Source organism: Aethalodelphis obliquidens, unplaced genomic scaffold, assembly GCF_003676395.1.
Source record: "Aethalodelphis obliquidens isolate GAN/ISIS:26980383/991018 unplaced genomic scaffold, ASM367639v1 scaffold28, whole genome shotgun sequence".
NCBI classification, from domain to species: Eukaryota; Metazoa; Chordata; class Mammalia; order Artiodactyla; family Delphinidae; genus Aethalodelphis; species Aethalodelphis obliquidens.
The window spans coordinates 2133650-2154578 of NW_020837972.1; the positions used below are offsets into that span (position 1 = coordinate 2133650).

General features: G+C 49.0%; 1 protein-coding gene across 5 annotated transcripts in view; it reads left to right on the top strand.

The window, feature by feature from the left end:
- The window catches only part of AP1B1 (adaptor related protein complex 1 subunit beta 1), a 53276-nt gene that overhangs the window by 12436 nt on the left and 19911 nt on the right, over positions 1–20929 (top strand). For 3 of the 5 annotated variants that reach the window (XM_027124367.1, XM_027124370.1, XM_027124372.1), the window contains exons 2-9: positions 7494–7556; positions 11358–11463; positions 13978–14113; positions 14884–15129; positions 16340–16530; positions 17566–17787; positions 20258–20378; positions 20742–20837. In XM_027124367.1, coding sequence (XP_026980168.1) covers positions 7520–7556; positions 11358–11463; positions 13978–14113; positions 14884–15129; positions 16340–16530; positions 17566–17787; positions 20258–20378; positions 20742–20837 — 1155 coding nt within the window. In that variant the 5' untranslated portion in view covers positions 7494–7519. Of the gene's footprint in view, positions 1–4137; positions 4215–4324; positions 4447–4680; positions 4759–7493; positions 7557–11357; positions 11464–13977; positions 14114–14883; positions 15130–16339; positions 16531–17565; positions 17788–20257; positions 20379–20741; positions 20838–20929 lie in introns of all 5 variants that reach the window. The other 2 variants (XM_027124368.1, XM_027124369.1) reach the window with 2 other exon arrangements.

Sequence of the window (20929 nt, forward strand, 5' to 3'; positions counted from 1 at the left end):
GTTTTGATCTATTATGGGCCCTTGGTTTTCTAGCTTCTCTGGGAACCTGTCCTTTCATTTTGTCAGCAAACATTTGGTGAACTCCTGGAATATGTCAGACATTGTGCCAGTCACTGGGTTGACAGCATTAAACAGGAAAGATCCTAAATTAGAGTTGTGAGGAGGGCTATGGAGAAGTCCACAGTATGATTGACTCAAATGTCAAGGAGGCTTCTGCCCCTCTGGGTCTGGAGAGGGGTCCTCTGGGGCAATGGTGTTTGAGCAAAGACTGAAGGAGGAGCCCGGGGGTGGGGATAGTGTTTTGAATTAGATGCACCATTGTTTTCTAAACTGCATTATGTTTAAAAGAGATGATACATGCATAGGATATAAAATTCCCAAGATAGACAAAGGTAAACGATGAAGGGTCAGTCTCTTACCCCAACCATTGGTAATCCAGCTTCCTTTCTTGAGGCAACCACTGTCCACTTTTCTTATTTACCCTTTCAAGGATAGTCCATGCATTTGCAAACACTTGGTATTTATGTTTTATTAATATTTTAATTTTTAATAGAAATGGTAGTATACTACATATAGTTTTTCATCTTGCTTTTTTTCACTTAATATCTTAGAGAGTGTTACATACAAGTACATGTAGAACTGCCTCATTCTTTTTCATGATTGCACAGTATTCCCCATGTCTGTATGTAGTGCCGTAATTTTTTTTTTTAACATCTTTATTGGGGTATAATTGCTTTACAATGGTGTGTTAGTTTCTGCTTTATGACAAAGTGAATCAGTTATACATATACATATGTTCCCATATCTCTTCCCTCTTGCGTCTCCCTCCCTCCCACCCTCCCTATCCCACCCCTCCAGGCGGTCACAAAGCACTGAACTGATATCCCTGTGTTATGCGGCTGCTTCCCACTAGCTATCTACCTTACGTTTGTTAGTGTATATATGTCCATGCCTCTCTCTCGCCTTGTCAGAGCTCACCCTTCCCCCTCCCCATATCCTCAAGTCCGTTCTCCAGTAGGTCTGTGTCTTTATTCCTGTCTTACCCCTAGGTTCTTCATGACATTTTTTTTCTTAAATTCCATATATATGTGTTAGCATACGGTATTTGTCTTTCTCTTTCTGACTTACTTCACTCTGTATGATAGACTCTAGGTCTATCCACTTCATTACAAATAGCTCAATTTCGTTTCTTTTTTAAACCAGTCAGTCCTCTGTGGGAGGACATTTAAGGTGTTTACAGTGTTTTGCTATTATAAAGGATGCCACATGAGTAACTGTATCTACATAGTTTTATACATATAGAAGAAACTCCTGGAAGCAGAATTACTAGGTCAGTGGGTAAGTACCTTTGCAATTTTGGTAGCTGCTGTTGCCAAATTACTATAGAGGTTGTAGCAATTTAGACTCTCACTAGCATCGTATGAGGGTATCTATTTCCCCACATCAACACCAACAAGGAGTGTTAGCAGATTTCTGGGCCTTTACCAATCCAATAGCTGATGGATGGTATTTCATTGTAATTTCCATTTCTCTTACAAGTAAGCCTAAATCGTTGTATTTCATTTTCTATGAATGGGTCACATCCTTCGCCATTCTCTTTGTAGTCACTTTTTATGTATTAAGGAAAATAAGCTTTTGTGATGTGATGCAACATTTTTTGTGTGTGTGTTTCTTTTGTTTTGTACGCCATTTGGTTTTTATTGGTTTTGGCCATGCAGGAAAACTTGATTTTTATATAATTGAATTCATAGGTCTTTTAAGACTTCTTGATTTTATGTCATACTCAGAAAGGCTTTATTTCCTTTGGATTATACAGTGCTCTATTTTTCTTCTCCAGCATTGGGTTCTACTTTGTTATTTTTTTAAAATAATTAATGTTTGTTTAATTTACACCAAGTGAAATGCTCAGCTCTTACGTGTACAGTTTGGCCAGTATCTGCATCAAAATACAGATCATTTCCGTCACCCCTAGAGTTCTTTCACCCACGCATAAATCAGTCCTTCCCACCTAGAAGCATCCACTGATCAGACTTCTGTCACTATAGGTTAATTTTGCCTCTTCTGCTTATTCTAGAATTTCATATTTACGATGTTTATGTTTGCAGTTGTCAGTGTCTTTCATTCTCACATTATCCCGTCAGTGGTAAATTCCCCATTTTTTTTTTGATTTATTTTTTTATTTATCTTTGGCTGCTTTGGATCTTCGTTGCTGTGCATGGGCTTTCTCTAGTTGTGGCGGGCTGGGGCTACTCTTCATTGCGGTGCGAGGGTTTCTTATTGCAGTGGCTTCTCTTGTTGTGGAGCACGGACTCTAGGCGCACGGGCTTCAGTATTTGCGGCTCGCGGGCTCTAGAGTGCAGGCTCAGTAGTTGTGGCGCACGGGCTTAGTTGCTCCGCGGCATGTGGGATCTTCCTGGACCAGGGCTCAAACCCTTGCCCCCTGCGTTGGCAGGTGGATTCTTAACCACTGCGCCACCAGGGAAGTCCCTGAGTTCCCCATTTTTAAGAGATGAAGTTGAATTGTAGAGATGAAGTAAACTGTAACCTCAGCTCAGTATTCTTCAGTTAATTATTATTAGCAAGTTTGAGACCTTGGAGAAAAGTTGAAATATATTCAATATTTTCTTTTTTAAAAAATTAATTAATTAATTTATTGATCTTGGTTGTGTTGGGTCTTCGTTGCTGCGTGCGGGCTTTCTCCAGTTGCGGCAAGCAAGGGCCACTCCTCGTTGCTGTGCACAGGCCTCTCACTGCGGTGGCCTCTCCCATTGCGGAGCACGGGCTCCAGGCACACGGGCCTCAGTAGTTGTGGCATGTGGGCTCAGTAGTTGTGGTGCACGGGCTCTAGAGCGCCAGCTCAGTAGTTGTGGCGCACAGGCTCAGTTTCTCTGCAGCATGTGGGATCCTCCTGGACCAGGGATCGAACCCATGTCCCCTTCATTGGCAGGCATATTCCTAACCACTGCGCCACCAGGGAAGTCCCTCAATATTTTCTCAAAAAAAAATTTTTTTTTTTTTTTTGTGGCGCTATGCGGCATGCGGGATCCTAGTTCCCCAGCCAGGGATCTAACCCATGCCTTCTGCACTGGAAGCATGGAGTCTTAACCACTGGACCACCAGGGAAGTCCCTTAATGTGTTTTTTAATAGATTTAAATTCATTTTGTTAGCTTAAAACACAGAAAGATATTTTTAATCTCCTGGTCATAAAATTACATTTAGATTTGTGATGACGCAAAAATTTTAAAAGTGTTGAGGACTTTTTTTCTTAAACCCAACCCTAACTCCAGTTGCTAAAATTCAGTCTTTAGCTGACAATATTTTTTGTGAGTTTTTTTCCTTTCCTTTTCTTCCTAGGGCCTCATTTTTCCACTCTTAAATTACATCTTTGTCCCTGGCCAGTACGTCAGTGATTCTCACCAAGGACTTCTTTATAATTCTAGAAAACGTAGGAGAAAACTACTCTGTTTCAGGCCTTATTACTCAGTTCATTTCTTTACACCTAGTGACAAGGGAAGCAGCCCTTGTCAATAGGATTTAAAACCAAGAAAAAAGTGAGATTAACAGGAACTGGCCCTGGGATTGTGGCATCAGAGTCATCTACTGAGAATGGATGTGGGGAGGGAGGACAGAGGTGGGGACAGCAGCAGTGTCTCCTCCAAAGACAAACTGGTCCCAGGTGTGCCCTGCTTTGAATTTGGACAGTGCCATCCCCTTCAGGCATTCCTTGGCCTGTAAATACTGAAACTGAGGGGTATCCCAGCATAGAATGCTGTATCCTTAGCAGAAGTGACTCATCACATTGGCCAGAGCAGCTTCTGAAACAAAAATTCCCTCCAATTATTGCTTTTTTTAATGCGCTCTGCCACTTCCAAAGATGGAATCCAAACCCTAAGCTTTTTCTTGCCTAAATTGTCTGCTTGCTTTCAATTGTGGCTCATGTACATGGTCAGAGTCTTGGCCCCTGTGGCCTCCATTAGCAGGGATACAATGCATAGCAACGGCTGAGAGCAGGGCCAAGAAAAGCACCAGTCTTTCCTGTGGCATCTGCAAGTCTGAGCTCAAAGTCTGACTGAACTGTAGGGTTTTTTCCATTCCTGCAGAGAGAATGAAAAATCTCTCTTGCGCTGATACCCTAGGCAACTGCGGTGAAAGAACATGCGGAGGTAGCCACCCTCAGTAGATCCACATGGTGCTGGTGATCTTTCATGGTGAGGTGAGGTTTTTTCATCGGTGCTCTGGGGTGGCTTTGCAAAAGCATTTTCATTTCTCTCCATCTTCTCCTTCCTCCTCTACCTTAATTTCCTGTATGTGAAACAACTTCAGAGGGATACAATTTCTGCATCAGCAGTCCCACTGGGCCCTCTGCAGAGGGATATGCGAAATAGATACTGCGGAGGAAAGAGGCCACCAGCGCCAGCCGTCACATGGGATGGCGGTTTAAGTTTGTGAGTAGTTGCTTAGCACCTGTAAAAGGAAGAGTGTCATCAAAAGCTCCAGCTGTAGGGGCATCAGCAGCTGTGGTGGCTTCACTAGCTGACCCTGCAGCTCTCTTGCTTTTTTTAATCCCCCAAAGAGAAATTTTCCCACCCTTTCTCCATCTGGGTGGTTGCATCCAACACAGATCTGCCAGGCTGTGTTCTGGGAATTCAGGGCCCTTGGATGTTGTGTTGTGCCTGCAGACGAGGGGAACACCTGTGACACCCTCCTCTACCAGAGAAGGAAGAATTTCTGGGCAGCGCTGAAGTTGGACATCTAAGGTAGTTTTTGCTTTGTTCACTTTGATTTCCTTCTAGATTTAACGTTGGAGGGGTTTGTACGTTACTTTCTGTGATTTTTTGGCCTGTGATTTTTAGCCCCTCTTGCCTTCATTGATCCCTCTTCTTCAACTAAATTTAACCTTGGGAAACCCAAGGTACTCTCCTATTCTGGATACCTCTGGTTATGCTCTCAGGCCTGTGACTTCTGAAGCCATACAGCCTTTTATTGTGTGACAGACGTGCCATTGCCTTCTTTACCTGCTCATTCTCAGAGCTCCACAAAGAACCTCTAGGTTGGTGAGGTTTCTCTGAGAAAATGGCTTTCTCTGTGCTCAAAATGAAATTATTTTTAATGTATGTAAACTCTGGTAGGAAACAAATGCTTATATAGTTACCTCACAGCTGTCGGAGAGCAGGCTGAGGGTTCCTGGGCTTTTCAGTGGCTACTTTTCATTTCTTTGAACAACTATTGACTGAACCCTGGCCACGCTTGTGTGGAGGATGGATGCAGCTGTGGACCAGGCCGACTTGGGTCCTTGCCTTTGTGGATCTGTTTGCAGCCCTGACTCCCGCTGCTGAGACTGGCAGTTAGTGGCCCCGCAGTGGCACTAGCATCAGCAGACACGGGTCTCTTCTGGTCTTTCCCACAGCTCCCACAGAAAAGTGCCATCATCCCTTTTCAACCTGACAAAGCAAAAGGAATGTGGAATTGTGTCTTTTTCTTTATACTTTTGTCAGTGAAGCCTTTATTCCTTTATCCTAATGGGATCCACAAAGGCTTTAAGGCAGCCCTGAGGCAGTACTTATCGGTTCCCTGTTGGTTACTGAAACAAAACCTATGGGCAGGTGTCTCAGTTGGGAAACAGCCCTGTTGCCATCCTGCCATAAATACAGGCTTAAACTGGAAAAATACAGTTGGGCTGCAGGGGAGCTGTGTTGCCATTGTTTCCAGAGATTTTTTATAAAATAAATTTATTTATTTTATTTATTTATTTTTGGCTGTGTTGGGTCTTCGTTGCTGCGTATGGGCTTTCTCTAGGTGCAGAGGGGGGGCTACTCTTTGTTGCAGTGCATGGGCTTCTCATTGCTGTGGCTTTTCTTGTGGAGCATGGGCTCTAGGCGCACGGGCTTCATTAGTTGTGACCAATGGGCTCTATAGCTCAGGCTCAGTAGTAGTGGTGCACTGGTTTAGTTGCTCCGCGGCATGTGGGATCTTCCCGGACCAGGGTTTGAACCCATGTCCCCTGCGTTGGCAGGTGGATTCTTAACCACTGCGCCACCAGGGAAGTCCCTCCAGAGACTTTTGAGATGTTCCTTGACTCCTCACATCCATCGCAAGAGTAACCTTAATCTCCCCCTACTGATAGCAATGAATTGAAAGAAGATATTAATGGTTTACATGTTTGAGTCTCTTCTATAGAGGCAACAGAAGGGACCAAGTGAGTGAGTTTTCTCCATGCAAATGTCTGTTCTTTGGGTTGTGTGGTTTTATGTACCATGTGAAACTATAGGTAGGACTGGAAGTTGAAAGTCTCATGGCTTTTTGGACTGAGTCCTTAAGCCACTCTCAGGGTTCTGTCCTTTCTCTCAGATGGGGAAGCAGAATTCCCTCCTCTATAGAGCACAGGTCCTGAGCTCAGATGGACCTGAAATTGTCTCCCAGTCCAGCCATTTACAAGCCATGTGACCTTGGGCAAGTTACTTAACATCCCTGAGCCTCAGTTTCCTCATCTAAAAAGGGGGTAAAAGCAATTACTTTATTGGTAGAATTAAATGAGATAATGTTTGTAAAGCTTTAATAGGGGTTCAGTAAATGATAGCTTCTTAATAAATGTTAGAACAACCCCTGAAGCCTCTGCCATGCATCCAGGGTACTTGGCTCCTGTGTAGCTTCTTATATCTCTCATCTGTTGACCAAGAATAACTACTGAAGTTACATCGTAAATGCTCAGCAAATTGTTGAATGAATGAGAGGGCCTTGGTACTTTCTTTGCCCTGTTGCCTTAGACCAGTACTTCACAGTGTGAGTTTTACCCTAGGAGGTGTCCTGAGAGGTGCTTTGAGAAAACTGACCAGTCAGATTTGGGGAGTGCTGTAGAGTCTGCAGTGTGTAGTTTCTAGCCCTCTCTAGAGATGAATAGTGCCTATCACTGTTTAGAGAAGCTTGGAAAAGTTGGGTAGAGAAGAAATCTCTCTAGCTTTTTAACCTTGGCGTTTTCCAAGCTCCTTTGACTATATAGGCAATGATAGCGATAGTACTTCCATGAGGCTGTGATGAGGCTTCAGTGAGTTCACATGTGAGAAGCACTTAGTGCTGGGCAGAGTGAGCACCACAGAGGGGCTGCTGTAACCATGATTGTTCAGTGCTTTTTAATCTGTGGACTCTTCCAAAGTATTGAGCCATTCCCTACCGATGGACATTTAAGTTATTTCCAGTGGTATATTGTTATGGACAGTGCTGCAGGATATAAAACCCTTTTATCCCGTGCAGATATTTCTGTGGGAGAGATTCCTAGAAGTAAAATCCCTGGGTCAAAGAATACGCACATTTTAAAATTTGATAGATCCTTCGGAATTACCCTCCAAAATCTAATCAGCCATTATCTAACAGTTCATTTGCCCAGTAAAGAGATGAGAAGCTATCTCCCCTCATCAGGCATGCACTGGATCCCTCTCCCCTCTTGTGAAATGAAGAATGGAACACAAGGGCAAGTTACCTCTTTTCTGTCTTGCAGAGTCTGGCCACAGATAAGGGACCAAAATGACGGACTCAAAATATTTCACCACAACCAAGAAAGGTACTGTTTGTTTCATTGTGGGGTCTTTTGTTTTTTTTTTTTTTTTTTTGGCTGCCTTTGGTATTCATTGCTGCACACGGGCTTTCTCTAGTTGCAGCAGGTGGGGGCTACTTTTCATTGCAGTGCACGGGCTTCTCATTGCAGTGGCTTCTCTTGTTGCAGAGCACAGGCTCTAGGCGTGTGGGCTTCAGTAGTCATGGCACGCGGGCTCAGTAGTTGTGGCTCGCCGGCTCTAGAATGCAGGCTCAGTAGTTGTGGTGCACGGGCTTAGCTGCTCTGTGGCATGTGGGATCTTCCTGGACCAGGGCTCAAACCCGTGTCCCCTGCATTGGCAGGCGGATTCTTAACCACTGCGCCAGCAGGGACATCCCCATTGTGGGGTCTTATCCTCTTCTTTCCTTGCCCGACCCTTCTGCTTGCTCCCTGTGGTAGTGGGGGGTTGAGGGTGTGTGGAGGCCTGGAAGCAAGTGGCAAGAATCACTGAGAGCATTTTGAACCTTGTGGATCCGGAAATTTGAACTGCGGATGGTGTAAGAAGTATGACTACTTTCAGAATTCCAGAAGGAAAAAGCATTAGCTCCACGTATAGAAAAAAGCCCTCTTTTGTTCCCTATGGCTTTAAATTGTGAAAAATGACGCCCCACCGCCCAGAGGAAAGAAAGCACACAATCCTGTCAGCAACTGCACAGTGGTATCTGTGCATGTTTGGTCCTTATCGTTGGGCACATGTTTTACGTGGTTGAAGTCAGAGTTTATATCCTGTTTTTCATCTAGCATTATCATAAATGTTTCCCCACAGTTCTGAAGACTCAGTCTGTTGAGTTGCTGCATCAAAATTTGCTAAGCTAGTCTTGTATTGTTTGGGTATTACAGTTGACTTTGCTTTTCGGGAAATGGAGTTGGTTGTAGTGGCTGACAAATGTGCTTTAACCCTGTAAGCAATCTTTCTGGCTGGCCCTTCCTTCCTCCTTCCTTCCCTCCAAGTGAGATTAACACTCGCCTGCTGACCAGATGAGGAGAGTTTGTTGTTGCGTCAGCTGAGCCAGGACCTGCAGTCCCCTCATCAGGTGGTTCATTTCTCAGTCCAGCCAGTTTTCCTGTGTCTCTTCCATGTGCAGTGGAGGAGACAAATGGAGTCTCTGACCTGGCTTTGCTTGCCCTTGGGCAGAGAGGACAGTTTATTTATTTATTTATCTATTTATTTTAATTAAAAAAATTTTTTATTTATTTATTTTTGGCTGTGTTGGGCCTTCGTTGCTGCACGCAGGCTTTCTCTAGTTGTGGCGAGCAGGGACTCCTCTTCGTTGTGGTGTGCGGGCTTCTCATTGTGGTGGTTTCTCTTGTTGTGGAGCATGGGCTCTAGGCGCATGGGCTTCAGTAGTTGTGACGAGCGGACTCTAGAGCGCAGGCTCAGTAGTTGTGGCGCACGGGCTTAGTTGTTCCGCGGCCTGTGGGATCTTCCCGGACCAGGGATCAAACCTGTGTCCCCTGCATTGGCAGGCAGATTCTTATCCAGTGCGCCACCAGGGAAGCCTGAGAGGACAGTTTATTAAGTAGTGATCACTCTAAAGGGCAGTGGGTGCTGTGATAAGGGAGGGGCGGGGCCCGTGGGAGGGTTGGGGTGGAGCTAGACAGATAAAATGGGGTGGAGTGAGTGCTGTCCCAGGTCCATCAGGGAAAGGAAAGCCTAGGCACAAGTTACTGAAGAGTGTGATGGAAGAAAGGTTGGAGAGGTTTGTGGTGCCTGGCGAGCCAGGTCAAAGTGGGTGAACAGTGCCGAGTAAACTGAGGTGTCAGTAGTGGGGTTTTTTTTATGGGTTTTCTTTTGAGGAGAATGTCTAGAGAAATATCTGGGACCAAATTTGACATCATTGATGGTTTTAGGCAGGGGGAGGTCAGAGGCAGATTCTAATCAAGGATCGAAGTGGGTGAGGCTGTGGAGAGGCAGGGAGAGCAGAACCACAGTTCGCATGAGAGATGATGCTGCCTGAGCTGGGGAGGAAGGCAGGGGTGTTGGGGATAGAATTGGATGCCTCGTATGTGATTGAGGAGGTAGGCTTGGTAACTGGTTGGATTTGGGGCACATTATAGGAAGGAGGCATTTCTGAAGCAGGCAGATCCCGGGATCACCTCACTAGCCTTCTTGGGGCCAAGGTGACTCGGGCCTAGATCCATCAGTTGACTGCCAGTTGTACTGAATCTGGCCAAACACCTCAAACAAAGCAGGGGCAGCCCAGCAGCAAGGCCCAGGGTCAGTCACATGGTCTGTTGGATCTCATAGCAGGGACACAGCCCCCTTAGTCCCTTGGAGGAGAAGAGCGTGTGTTCCTTCAGCTCTCCAGAGCCTTGGATTTGAACTGCAAGGTCTGCAGATTCCTTCTGGCTCTGTTGAGCAATATCCTCAATGTGGCCTTGCCCGGGCTGTGCTGCATGATTGTTCTTAATTAACCTGCTTACTGTCTCTCATCTCAAGTCTTTGCTGAACACCACATTGTTCAGTCATTAAAAAAATTTTTTAAAAAAGAACAAAACAAACAACAACAACAAAAAAGAACAACAAAAAAACCCTGTTAGTTTTCTTTTTTTCACTGTAAATCCATCTAGAACTTCTCCTAGCACTTCCCCCCACATGATAGTTTCTGCTTCACCCCCAACCCAAGTAACTTGAGAGGGAAGCCCGGGACTCTCCTACAAAAGAGGGAACCAAGACAGAGGTTCACGTGGTAAATTAGTAATAATAGTGACCACGTTTAATGCAGGCCACTGAGTGCCAGGCACTGAGCTGAGCGTTTTGCATCTGTTACATGAGAAGAGTCAAGGCCCCAGGCAAGGCAGAGAGTACAGACAAGGAAATGGTTTCAGAGAAGCAGGGTGAATGTCCTGGGTCGGCCAGAGCACATGGGCTTTGGAGCTGGCAGACCTGGTTTTGAATCTTAGCCTTCCTCCTCATGGCTGTGTCCTTGGGCAAGTTCCTGAACCTCTTCTGGCCTCCATTTGCTCATCTGCAAAATGCGGGCAAGTGTGGAGTTGTTGTGAGGATGCAATGAGAAAAGTTGTGGGAAGAAGTTAGGGAGGTGCCTGGCTTAGAGAAAGGCTCAGGAAAGGCTGGCTGCAGCTGGTTTAAGGGCAGGAGGTCTGTCTCACTCCAGCATCTGCCCTCTTAACCTGTTATTGGGGTTATCAGGCCCCTGACTACCTCTCCATGGCAGGGCCCTGAAGAGTCCTACTTCCTTGTTTGCTTTTTCCAGATCATCAAGTTCTTAAGAACAGTTTATTAAATGCTAGAGCCCTCGTGGGACAGCTGAATTCCCATTTTCAGAGCCGAGCAACCACTTGTGGATCAGGAAGTGAAACCCTGAGTGAGCTCTTTTAACTCGAAGCGCTAGGAAAACAGGAAAAGCCTGAGCAAATCCTGCCCTTTTCCCTCAAACCTTAAGTCCCCAGGTTCCATCCCACACTGCTTTGAGGGCTTTGGGTGTGGGTGGCTGAGGAGAGCTTTGCTTCCCTCGGCATGTTTTTAGCCATCTGGCTGAGCAGGACTTGGCAGCAAATTTTTTGTCTCCCTCAGAACCTCTGTAGCTTCCATGGCTCCTCTCCCCTCGATCTGACGTGATCTCCAACCTTCCTTCCTGATAATTCAGTTGTTTCTGCCTGCCCACCCAGGGCCAGGGCCTGAAGCTGCCTTCAGCGGGCAGCACAGAGTGTCTTCCCTGCCTCCCTCCCATTCTTTTGGAAGTTGGGGACTGGGAAGCGCCCCTTGGCAGAGTGGAAATGGATCACTCATGCTGCCTCCTTTTTTAGGGGAGATCTTCGAACTGAAGGCAGAACTGAACAGTGACAAGAAGGAGAAGAAGAAGGAGGCGGTGAAGAAAGTGATTGCGTCCATGACCGTGGGCAAAGATGTCAGGTGTGCAGGGGTAGGCTGGCTGGCAGCTGGAGGCAGCTGACAGAGGGAAGCTTTTGAGCTTGGGTCCAGTTCGATCCCTCCTTTAAGATATCCCTAGGGACCCATGTCTCCCCTGGTGTAGCTCCCTTCGCAGATCTTTCCAAATAGAAGGTTTTGTTTGCAGAGGGGTCATGTGCTCAGATGTTGATGGGGTCAGGCAGTAATGGAGCAAGTGAAGTGGGCTAGGTCGAAAAGGGAACAGGCAATGCAGTGGATGTGCTGTGAGCCCTGTCAGGAACTCCAGAGGATGCTGCCTGCTGGGGAAAATGACCCCAGTGGGACCAGGTCTTTAAAAAGAACGGGGAATCTGGATTTTTCATTTTAAATCTCCTTATTTTAGATTGCCAGATGAGGGAATTCCCTGGCAGTCCAATGGTTAAGACTTGGCGCTTTCACTGCTGTAGCCCCAGGTTCAATCCCTGGTCGGGGAACTAAGATCCCACAAGCCATGTGGTGCGGCAAAAAAAAAAAAAAAAAAATTGCCAGATAATACTAAACAAACAAATAAACACTGTGCAAGTAAAACACACCTGCATGTTGGGCTTGTTAAATTTGTTGTCAGTTTGCATCCCCTGGTGTGCATCTGTTGCCAGAGCACATCACATGTAGAATTGTGGCCACTCCTTTGCTCACACATCTCCCCAGCCTGGAACGTCCCTTCCCCTTGTCCATTTACACTGCTGCCTCCCTCATCATGCCGGCTGACTACCCTGAACACGCAGCATTTGCTGTGTTCCTGTCGCCTGGCACTAATTGTAGACTGTCCTCTTCTTATGTATACTTGTGCTTACCTGCCCACCACATTGTTGAGTCCCCAAGGACAGGAGCTGGGTTCTGTGACAACTTAACACTTGCACAGTGTTTGAGAGTCAGCAAAACGCTTTTAAATATTTTCCTAGCAATTCCCATACTGTAGGTAAGGATATTTTTCCTGCCAAAGAAACCAGAAACGATGACTGCCCCATGGTCACGTGGTTAATGGAGGAACTGGACTCATGCTCAACCCTTCTGAAATCCAGACCCAAGGTGCTTTCCCCCATTCCCTCTCCTTTGGGCCCTTTTGGTGCCCAGTCCTGTGCCTCATAGGCCTGGGTGCTGACGTGGAGCAGCTCCCCATCTGGATCCCTCAGCAGGAACCCACAGCTCCGGACTTCTCCATGGATTTCCCTGTCCCATTGCCATGCTCATCAAGGGGCCTCCTGACAGCGCACAGTAGAAACAGTTCTGCAGAGAAACCTGCTGAGGACACAGTGGCAAAGGAATCAGGTGTCTGCTGGAAAACTGGGCCTCCTTCCAAGACAGATTCTTCCCAGGACAAAGCTGCTTTCCTTCAACTAGAACACCCCTGTCACAGAGGAGGCACCCCTGTCATCTCAAATGAGCTTGTTTTGCTGATGTGACGGGCCCAAAAGAGCAAGTCAGGCCTCTCAGCTCCCCCCTTTCCTGGTTCGTCATCTTCCAAGGTGATGCATCAGCTTCAGCACTGACTGGACTCTCCTGCCTGTCGGGGCTCAGGAAATTCACTTTGACCTCTTAAGTCTGTGTTACTGGGTCCTCGCCCATAAAATCACGAAAATTGAGAAGGGGGGTGATAGATAATTCCAGAGACAGAAAATTGACCACTAACCATATTTCACATGTCAAGGGGCCTGTGACCCCGGGACTGTGGGGTACCATGTTGGGAAGGGTTCTGCCCAGTATAACAGTGGTCTTGAGCATGGGCTGTGACTCAGACCTGGTGCCTTAGGCAGTTGTTTGATATTTGTGAACCTCAGTATTGTCTTCCATAAAGTGGGGATAATCCACTGACTTCTCAGGGCTGTTAAACAAGATCATTATGTAAAGCCCCTAGCACCAAGCCTGGTGTGTAGCGCGTGCTCTGTACACATGGGCTGGTTCTTAGTGGGTGCCTTGTAGTGACTGCAGCCCAGCCTACCCCTGCTCCCCTAAGCCCTCTGCAACCAGCAGCCCAATATAAGTGGCCATGTCAAGTATCAGAGAAGGAAAAACAATCGTTTTCATTTCTGTAGCACCTCCTAGATGTCAAGGACTAGATACCTTAAGTATGTTGTCTCTTTCAATTATCACAAGGGCCCTGTGAAATGGGGTTTTGTTATATCTTTCTTGCAAATGAGGAAACTGAAACTGGGGATAAAAGAATTTTCCCAACTTGATTCAGCCAGCAAGAGGCAGAGCTGGGTTTGAGCCAGGTCAGATGGGCTCTAGAGCTCATGTTTGAACCCTGTGTAAAGAACAGAGGACTTCTTTGGTTTTAAAATCACCCTTTGGAATTCCATTTCTACCAACGATGTTCACGTTAATGGAGCTGTTGCCCTGCCTTTTACTAAGAAGTCCTGTTATGTTTTCCTTCCCTCCTTCCCACTCACCCTCCTCCCCAGCCCCCATTAGCTGCCTGAAAAGTCTTCCTCTTCTTTTTTTCACCTTTCCCACATTGACGCTACTTTGACCTGCCAGTGCCCTCTTCCCCGACGTGGTGAACTGTATGCAGACGGACAACCTGGAGCTGAAAAAGCTGGTATACCTGTACTTGATGAACTATGCCAAGAGTCAGCCCGACATGGCCATCATGGCCGTCAACACCTTTGTGAAGGTAAGTAGAAGCTTGGTGTGGGGCTGGGTGCTCACTGCTCCATCTCCCCTCAGTCTCCCGGGGTGGGGCGCTACAGCCCTGGGTAGAAACACGGAGGATCCTTTCCAGGCCGTCTGACTTCCAGCCTGGGGGCCTCTTCCTCCAGCAGAGGGCTCCCGTTGTCTCCAGAAAATCTGATGCTACAGACCCTGCTAACTCATTCCATGTGAGGTCGCCCCAGGCCTTTCTATCCCCGTGTGCCCTGGGGTGAGCCATGGCCCTGTGTCATTTGCCAGCTGAGGATGCAGCATGTGTCTGAGGGCTTCCGTATTGCCCTTCTAGACTTCGCTCCTTTCTGCATGTTCTGTCCTCCAGATTGAGGAGAAACAGGGACTTGCGTCGTCAGCTCTGTGCACCTTTAAAACCTTAGCTCCCCAGCCCTGTCGATGCTTAGGTGGGGGCGAATGAGGGTTCTGTGGCCCAGTGGGAAGATTGAGGGTTGTGGTGCTGGGTGGACGCGGCTTGAATTGTGGCTCTGCTCTGTGACCGGGTGAGCTCCTGACCTTCCTGAGGGCCTTAGCTCCCTCACCTGTGAAATGGGAACAGTATTGTGTGTCTGCTGTGAGGATCAGAGGGAACAGTACAAAGCTTGGTATCTGACAGATGCTACGTGCTAAACACACGGCACTTACTTTTGGTGCTGTTGGCCGCAGTCGGTGGGAGATCCCACAGCAGCTGTCTAATGTTGCTCAGCTCGCCCCTGCCCTCGGCCAATGGCTGGTTTCCCTCAGGACTGTGAGGACCCCAACCCCCTGATCCGGGCCCTGGCTGTGCGGACCATGGGCTGCATCCGCGTTGACAAGATCACAGAGTACCTATGCGAGCCACTCCGGAAGTGCCTGAAGGACGAGGACCCATATGTGCGCAAGACGGCGGCCGTGTGCGTGGCCAAGCTCCACGACATCAATGCCCAGCTGGTAGAGGACCAGGGCTTCCTGGATACCCTTAAAGACCTCATCTCTGACTCTAACCCCATGGTAAGTCTCTGCCACCCACCCTGCCACCTCCACCACCTCCAGGGTTGCTTGGGAAGACCTCTGCTTGACCCTCCACCAGGCAGCCCCAGTTCTTGGAAGTCAGAGCCCTGCGGGGTGGGCTAGCTGTTTTCCTACCCGCAGTGGTTTGGGCGCCATCTTTGGAGTGAGCTAGACCTGGATTCCCTTCTCTGCACAGCCCTCTTTAAGGAGCTGTGTGACCTCAGGCATCCTACCTAACCTTCCAGAGTCCTCTTTTCTTCATTAGTAAGATGGATCTAATTCTGCATGACTGCCGGGGGTGTTGGGAGGCTTAAGCCGTTAAGGTAATGTGCCTGGCATAGCCTGGCACACAGTGGGTGTGCACCCAAGACTAGTACCCTCCTTCCCCTTCCAGTCACTGTCATTGTCACCGTCCTCTCACCAAGACTGTCAGAGAGCTCTGAATGTGAGGTACTTCACCCTTTCCTCACTTCTTTGCAGGGTTGTAGAGAATCACCCTTGAAGTAGTGTAGCCTGGAGGACAGGGGACCAGAAAGCAGCTGGGAGGGGAGCTGGTCTCCTCACGGCTGGTGATGGCAGCAGTTTGGAGAACAGTTCGGTAGGGCCATGTTTAAAATGAAGTATACAACCCACCCAGCCCAGACGTGTCATTCTGTGTCCCTCTGAAACACTGATCCCATGCGGGTGCCGAGTGGCCAGTACAACGATGACCGTGGGAGCATTGCTTGATTACGGGAAAGTTGAAAACCACGCGGAAAACACATAAAAACAGCTGCTCTGGCGGAAATGGGTTGCAGCCCCAGAGCTTCACCTGGCAACCCCTCTGTGCTCCAGCCCCTGAGGGGCTCTGCAGGAGGAACCTTCTAGCTCTGAGAAGCACAGTTGTCAGCTCCCACAGTGAGCTGCTGTAGCTGGTAGAGCAGGACTCCGTGTTAGGTAGCAGGGAGCACTATCTGTTGCAGGAACTTGGAGCTAGATCTTTCTTGTTTTGTGTTTTTCTTTATTGTCAGGTGCACTGACTTTAGTTTCAGCTTACAGAGGAGTCAGTAGGGTGCGTGCTTGGAGTGGGTCTCGGTGCTCCAGACCCTGCCCTTCAGGTCATATTCCTTTCAGGATGTTTGAGCTCTGACTGGCCAACATCATTAGCCTCACTACCTCCCTGGCCTGAGAGCAGCATCCCAGACTCTGTCCCTTCTACCCTCTCAACCAGGTGGTGGCAAACGCAGTGGCTGCCCTCTCGGAGATCGCCGAATCTCACCCCAGCAGCAACCTGCTCGATCTGAACCCACAGTCCATTAACAAGCTGCTGACAGCCCTGAACGAGTGCACCGAGTGGGGCCAGATCTTCATCCTGGACTGCCTGGCCAACTACACACCCAAGGACGACCGGGAGGCCCAGAGGTAGGAGGCTGCCCTTGCTTGTCAGCCTCGCCAGGCCCTGGGGTGGGAGGCTCCAACCATGAGCTGGCCCCAGGCCTCCGGGGGGCTTCTTTCCAGGCCTTGCCCCACAGACCATCCTCAGACACAGAGCCAGCAGGTTGACAGTGGTGTTGCTTCAGGCAGTCAGCGCACTGCTCACTGAGGGCACAGAACAGAAGCCAGGGCCTGACCTGGGAGCTGACAGAGAGATCTTGGTCACTGCGGGCTGAGGAAAGAGGTGGACAGCATGAGAGCCACCACTCGTTGAATTCTTACTGGGTGCCTGGGACTCTGCTGGGTGCTTCCTACGCGTTAGATAATCTTTAAAGAAACTCTGTGAAGGCAGCCCCATCACTGTCCCCGTTTTACAGGTAGGGAAACTCTGACTTAGGGAGGTGGAAGAAATCACCTAGGTCACCCAGCTGGGTCTCCCCTGACTCTTGGTCCTAACCAACATGGTATCCTGCCCCTTTTTTTTTGTTTTTGTTTCTTGCGGTACGCGGGTCTCTCACTGTTGTGGCCTACTCCCGTTGCGGAGCACAGGCTCCGGACGCGCAGGCTCAGCGGCCGTGGCTCATGGGCCCTGCCGCTCCGCGGCACGCGGGATACTCCCAGACCGGGGCACGAACCCATGTCCCCTGCATCGGCAGGCGGACTCTGAACCTCTGCGCCACCAGGGAAGCCCTCCTGCCCCTTTTGAATGCCCTCACAACAGAAGGGCGTGAGTTGACATTCATCCAGTGTTTACTGACTGCCAGGCACTGTGCTCAGTGCTGTACATGCATTGCCTCATTTAAGCCACCAGCAACCGTGTGAAGTTGGCATCATCATCTCCATTTTTTTAGATGAGGAAACTTGAGGTTCAGAGTGGTTTTAAGCTGCTTGGGGTCAGTTAGCAGGAAACAGAACCAGGAGCTAGGTCTTCCTCCTACAGAAGACAAGCTATCTTGATAACTAAAAACAGGGTGTTTCCCCTTGCTTGTCTCTCCTATTTGTCCCCCTCGGAATGGACCGCAGCATCTGTGAGCGGGTCACCCCCAGGCTCTCCCACGCCAACTCCGCTGTAGTGTTGTCTGCTGTGAAGGTGCTGATGAAGTTCATGGAGATGTTGTCCAAGGACCTGGACTACTATGGCACGCTGCTCAAGAAGCTGGCCCCGCCCCTGGTCACACTGCTGTCGGCCGAACCGGAGCTGCAGTACGTGGCCCTGCGAAACATCAACCTCATCGTGCAGAAAAGGTACTGGGACCACCACATATGGGTAGTGTGTGCCCTGGCGGGGGGATCTCCTGCTGGGAACAGGGGCTCTGAAGGGAAAGTGACCTGTCACCGTGCAGGATGTCTCAACAGCTTAACCCAGGGGTTCTGAGCCATCGGCATCTTTGTCCCACAGGGGACATTTGACAATGTCCGGAGACATTTTTGGTTGTCACAGTGGGGGCTGCTACTGTCATCTAGTGGGTGGAAGCCAGGGATGCTGCTCAACATCCTACAGTACACAGGACAGCTCTGCCCCCCCATAGAACTATCCATACCAAAAAGTCTGTAGTGCTGAGGTTGGGAAACCTCGGCTTAGCCTAACCAGGTAGCATGCTGGATAAAAGCTAGCGTGCACTTCTTAACCTTGGAGAGTGGATGGTCCACAGTCCACACAGCCTTCCTGAAACAGGCTGTAAGATCGTGTACGTGTGTGCACACTCATTTTTCCTCGGTAAGAGTCCATAGCTCTAGAGGCTGGAGGACTCCAAGATGAGGCACCATGGATTTTGCATTAGCCTCAGGGCCACTCAGAATGCTGAGCAGCCAGTTTCAGTCCACCCAGTAGGAATGACCACAGTAGTGAGCCACTGCTTAAGGAAAGGTACCTGACAACGGGGTGGGTTGGGCTAAGAAACAAGGACCAATCCAGTAAGGGTGCCGGGCAGCTCCATGGAGTGGGGCCAGACTCTGCAGTTCTACTTCCAGCCTCTTTGGTCAAATGGCTGGATCAGCAACTAACTCAAAAGCAGAACAAGGGCCTCTTGTGGACAGGGAGCATGTGTGGAAGACCACACATGCTCCCTGTCTTTATAGCTTCAGTCTGGTTCTTAGTACACACATGGGGGCCCAGAAAAATCAGTGGAATTCAGACATTTGCGAAGGTTTGGGAGGTAAATTGGGGCAAGCTTTCTGAGTGCCTGAACAAAGGGATGAGACTAGGGATTCACAGTTGCAGTGTGGGGTTTAGTGAGGTGTCGTGACCTGTGGATCCCAATCAGCAGGAGGGGCTCCCTGTGCTATATTTAACAAGGCAAACCTCCTAAGAAGTTGACCCTGTTGCTGAGGCACTACCAGGCCCAGACCCAACATGCTGTTGGGTAGCTTGTGCCGAGTCCTGATGGCAGAAATCACAACTTCTGCCGCCCAGCTCAGGATCCTGCCTCGCTTTGCCAGGACCTCCCCGCAGCCTGCTCAGCAGCACTGAGGACCATCCTGGGCAGGGTCCCTCCTTTCTCTTTGCTGGGTCTTCTCGCCTCTTCACCATCTGTCCTCATTCCTTTTTGTTCCTGCTCTCTTTTCTGGGAAGGGTGCGGGAGTAGGAGTCAGGTAGGGGAGGTGACTCTCATCTTGCTCCCACCCTTATTAGCACTAGATGTGTGACCTAGGGCAGGCCCCTCCCCCCTCAGTTTTCCTCAGCTAAGAAAAATGAGGTGGGTGGTGCCGGTGAGGGAGGAGCAATGACACTGGTGACAGTTCCTGCCTAGCAAGTGCCTTCTCTGAGGCAGATACGGATCATGCTAGATGCTTTGCATCTACCTCTCACAACAGCCCTGTTATGTAGGTCTCTGTGCCGGGATCCCCAGGACCACCCCCCCACACACACACACACTTAGAGATTCACTAGAAGGACTCACAGGAGACAGCATATCATTGTTTTCATAGCTGAGGTTTATCATCGACCTCGTAGGGCTGCACAGCTGGATCATGAGGGAGAAAGACAGGTGGAGTCTGGAGGAATCCTAGTGCAGGCTTCCCATGGGGGGTCACACAGAGCATGTTCCTCCCCCAGCGACAGTGCAGCAGCATGTGTGTAATGTTTCTGCCCAGGGATGCCTGTTTGAGACTTAGCACCCTGGGTTTTTTTTGGGGGGGACGAGTCATAAAGGCACCCTCTGCCTGACACCTACCAAAATTCCAGGCTCCTAGAAGGAAAGCAGGTGTTCAGCAAAAACCATGTTGTTTATACAAACAGTCAAGGCACAGTTAACCACCTTTATCATTTAGGGAATGGTGAGAGCACTCCCAAAAGCTGAATTCCCAGATGCCAGTCCTTTCTAAGACTGGCAACTCGGGCCTGCAAAGGTAATGCTTCTGACACAGAACGCTTCCTATTTCGTGAGTGAGGAAACGGGCCTGAGGTCACCAGCTAGGATTGGAACTGAGGCCTGACTCCCAAGCCTGTTGCCTGATGCCTGTGGCCTCTTGAATGTGAACTGTTTCTTGCTCATATTCCCTCTTCCCTTCCTGGAATGTGCTTGGACACACAGGGGCCGGTCAGAACCTTGGTTGGCAGGTCCTGTGCCCAGGAGCGTGCAGCCATGGGGGCGACTACTTTCATGGATGTCAGTTTCCATGTCCGACCCCAGAAATGTCCCAGCAAACATGGAAGGGTTTTCTCACAGGGCCTGTGACTTGCTCTTTGCTCTTCGGGCAACTTGCCCACCACCAGGCCTGAGATCCTGAAGCACGAGATGAAGGTGTTCTTTGTGAAGTACAATGACCCCATCTACGTGAAGCTGGAGAAGCTGGACATCATGATCCGCCTGGCCTCCCAGGCCAACATCGCCCAGGTCAGCAGAGGGTGGTGCCCAGCGCACCGGGCTCTGTGAGCAAGCTCTCCACAAATGAATGTTAACTGATATTTTTGTGATTAAAGAATTTGTTCTCTCTGTTATTACTTCACATCCATTGAAGTGGTAGTTAGGTGGATATGTTAGCTAGATCAACCAAACTAAGGATTGTCCATCCCTGCCAACTAGTCCTTCCTGTTTTCCTCTTGGGGCACCTGTGACAGCTCTCTCCCTCCCTTGGAACTTCTACTTCGAACAGGAGGCAGAATCCCACCTTTCTAGGGGTGTGTGCATACCCACAGCCCAGGGGTGTTCCAGGAGGTTGCCCTGCCAGATCCCCCCAACTGCATCTTTGGGCCACAGGTGTTGGCGGAGTTGAAAGAGTACGCTACAGAGGTGGATGTGGACTTTGTACGGAAGGCTGTGCGAGCCATTGGCCGTTGCGCCATCAAGGTGGAGGTGAGGCTCTGAGACTCTGTCCTTGGCGGGGGGAAGGAGGAAAGGAAAGGAAGCTCAAACCAGGAAACCAGTCTGATTCCAGCAGAATCTGC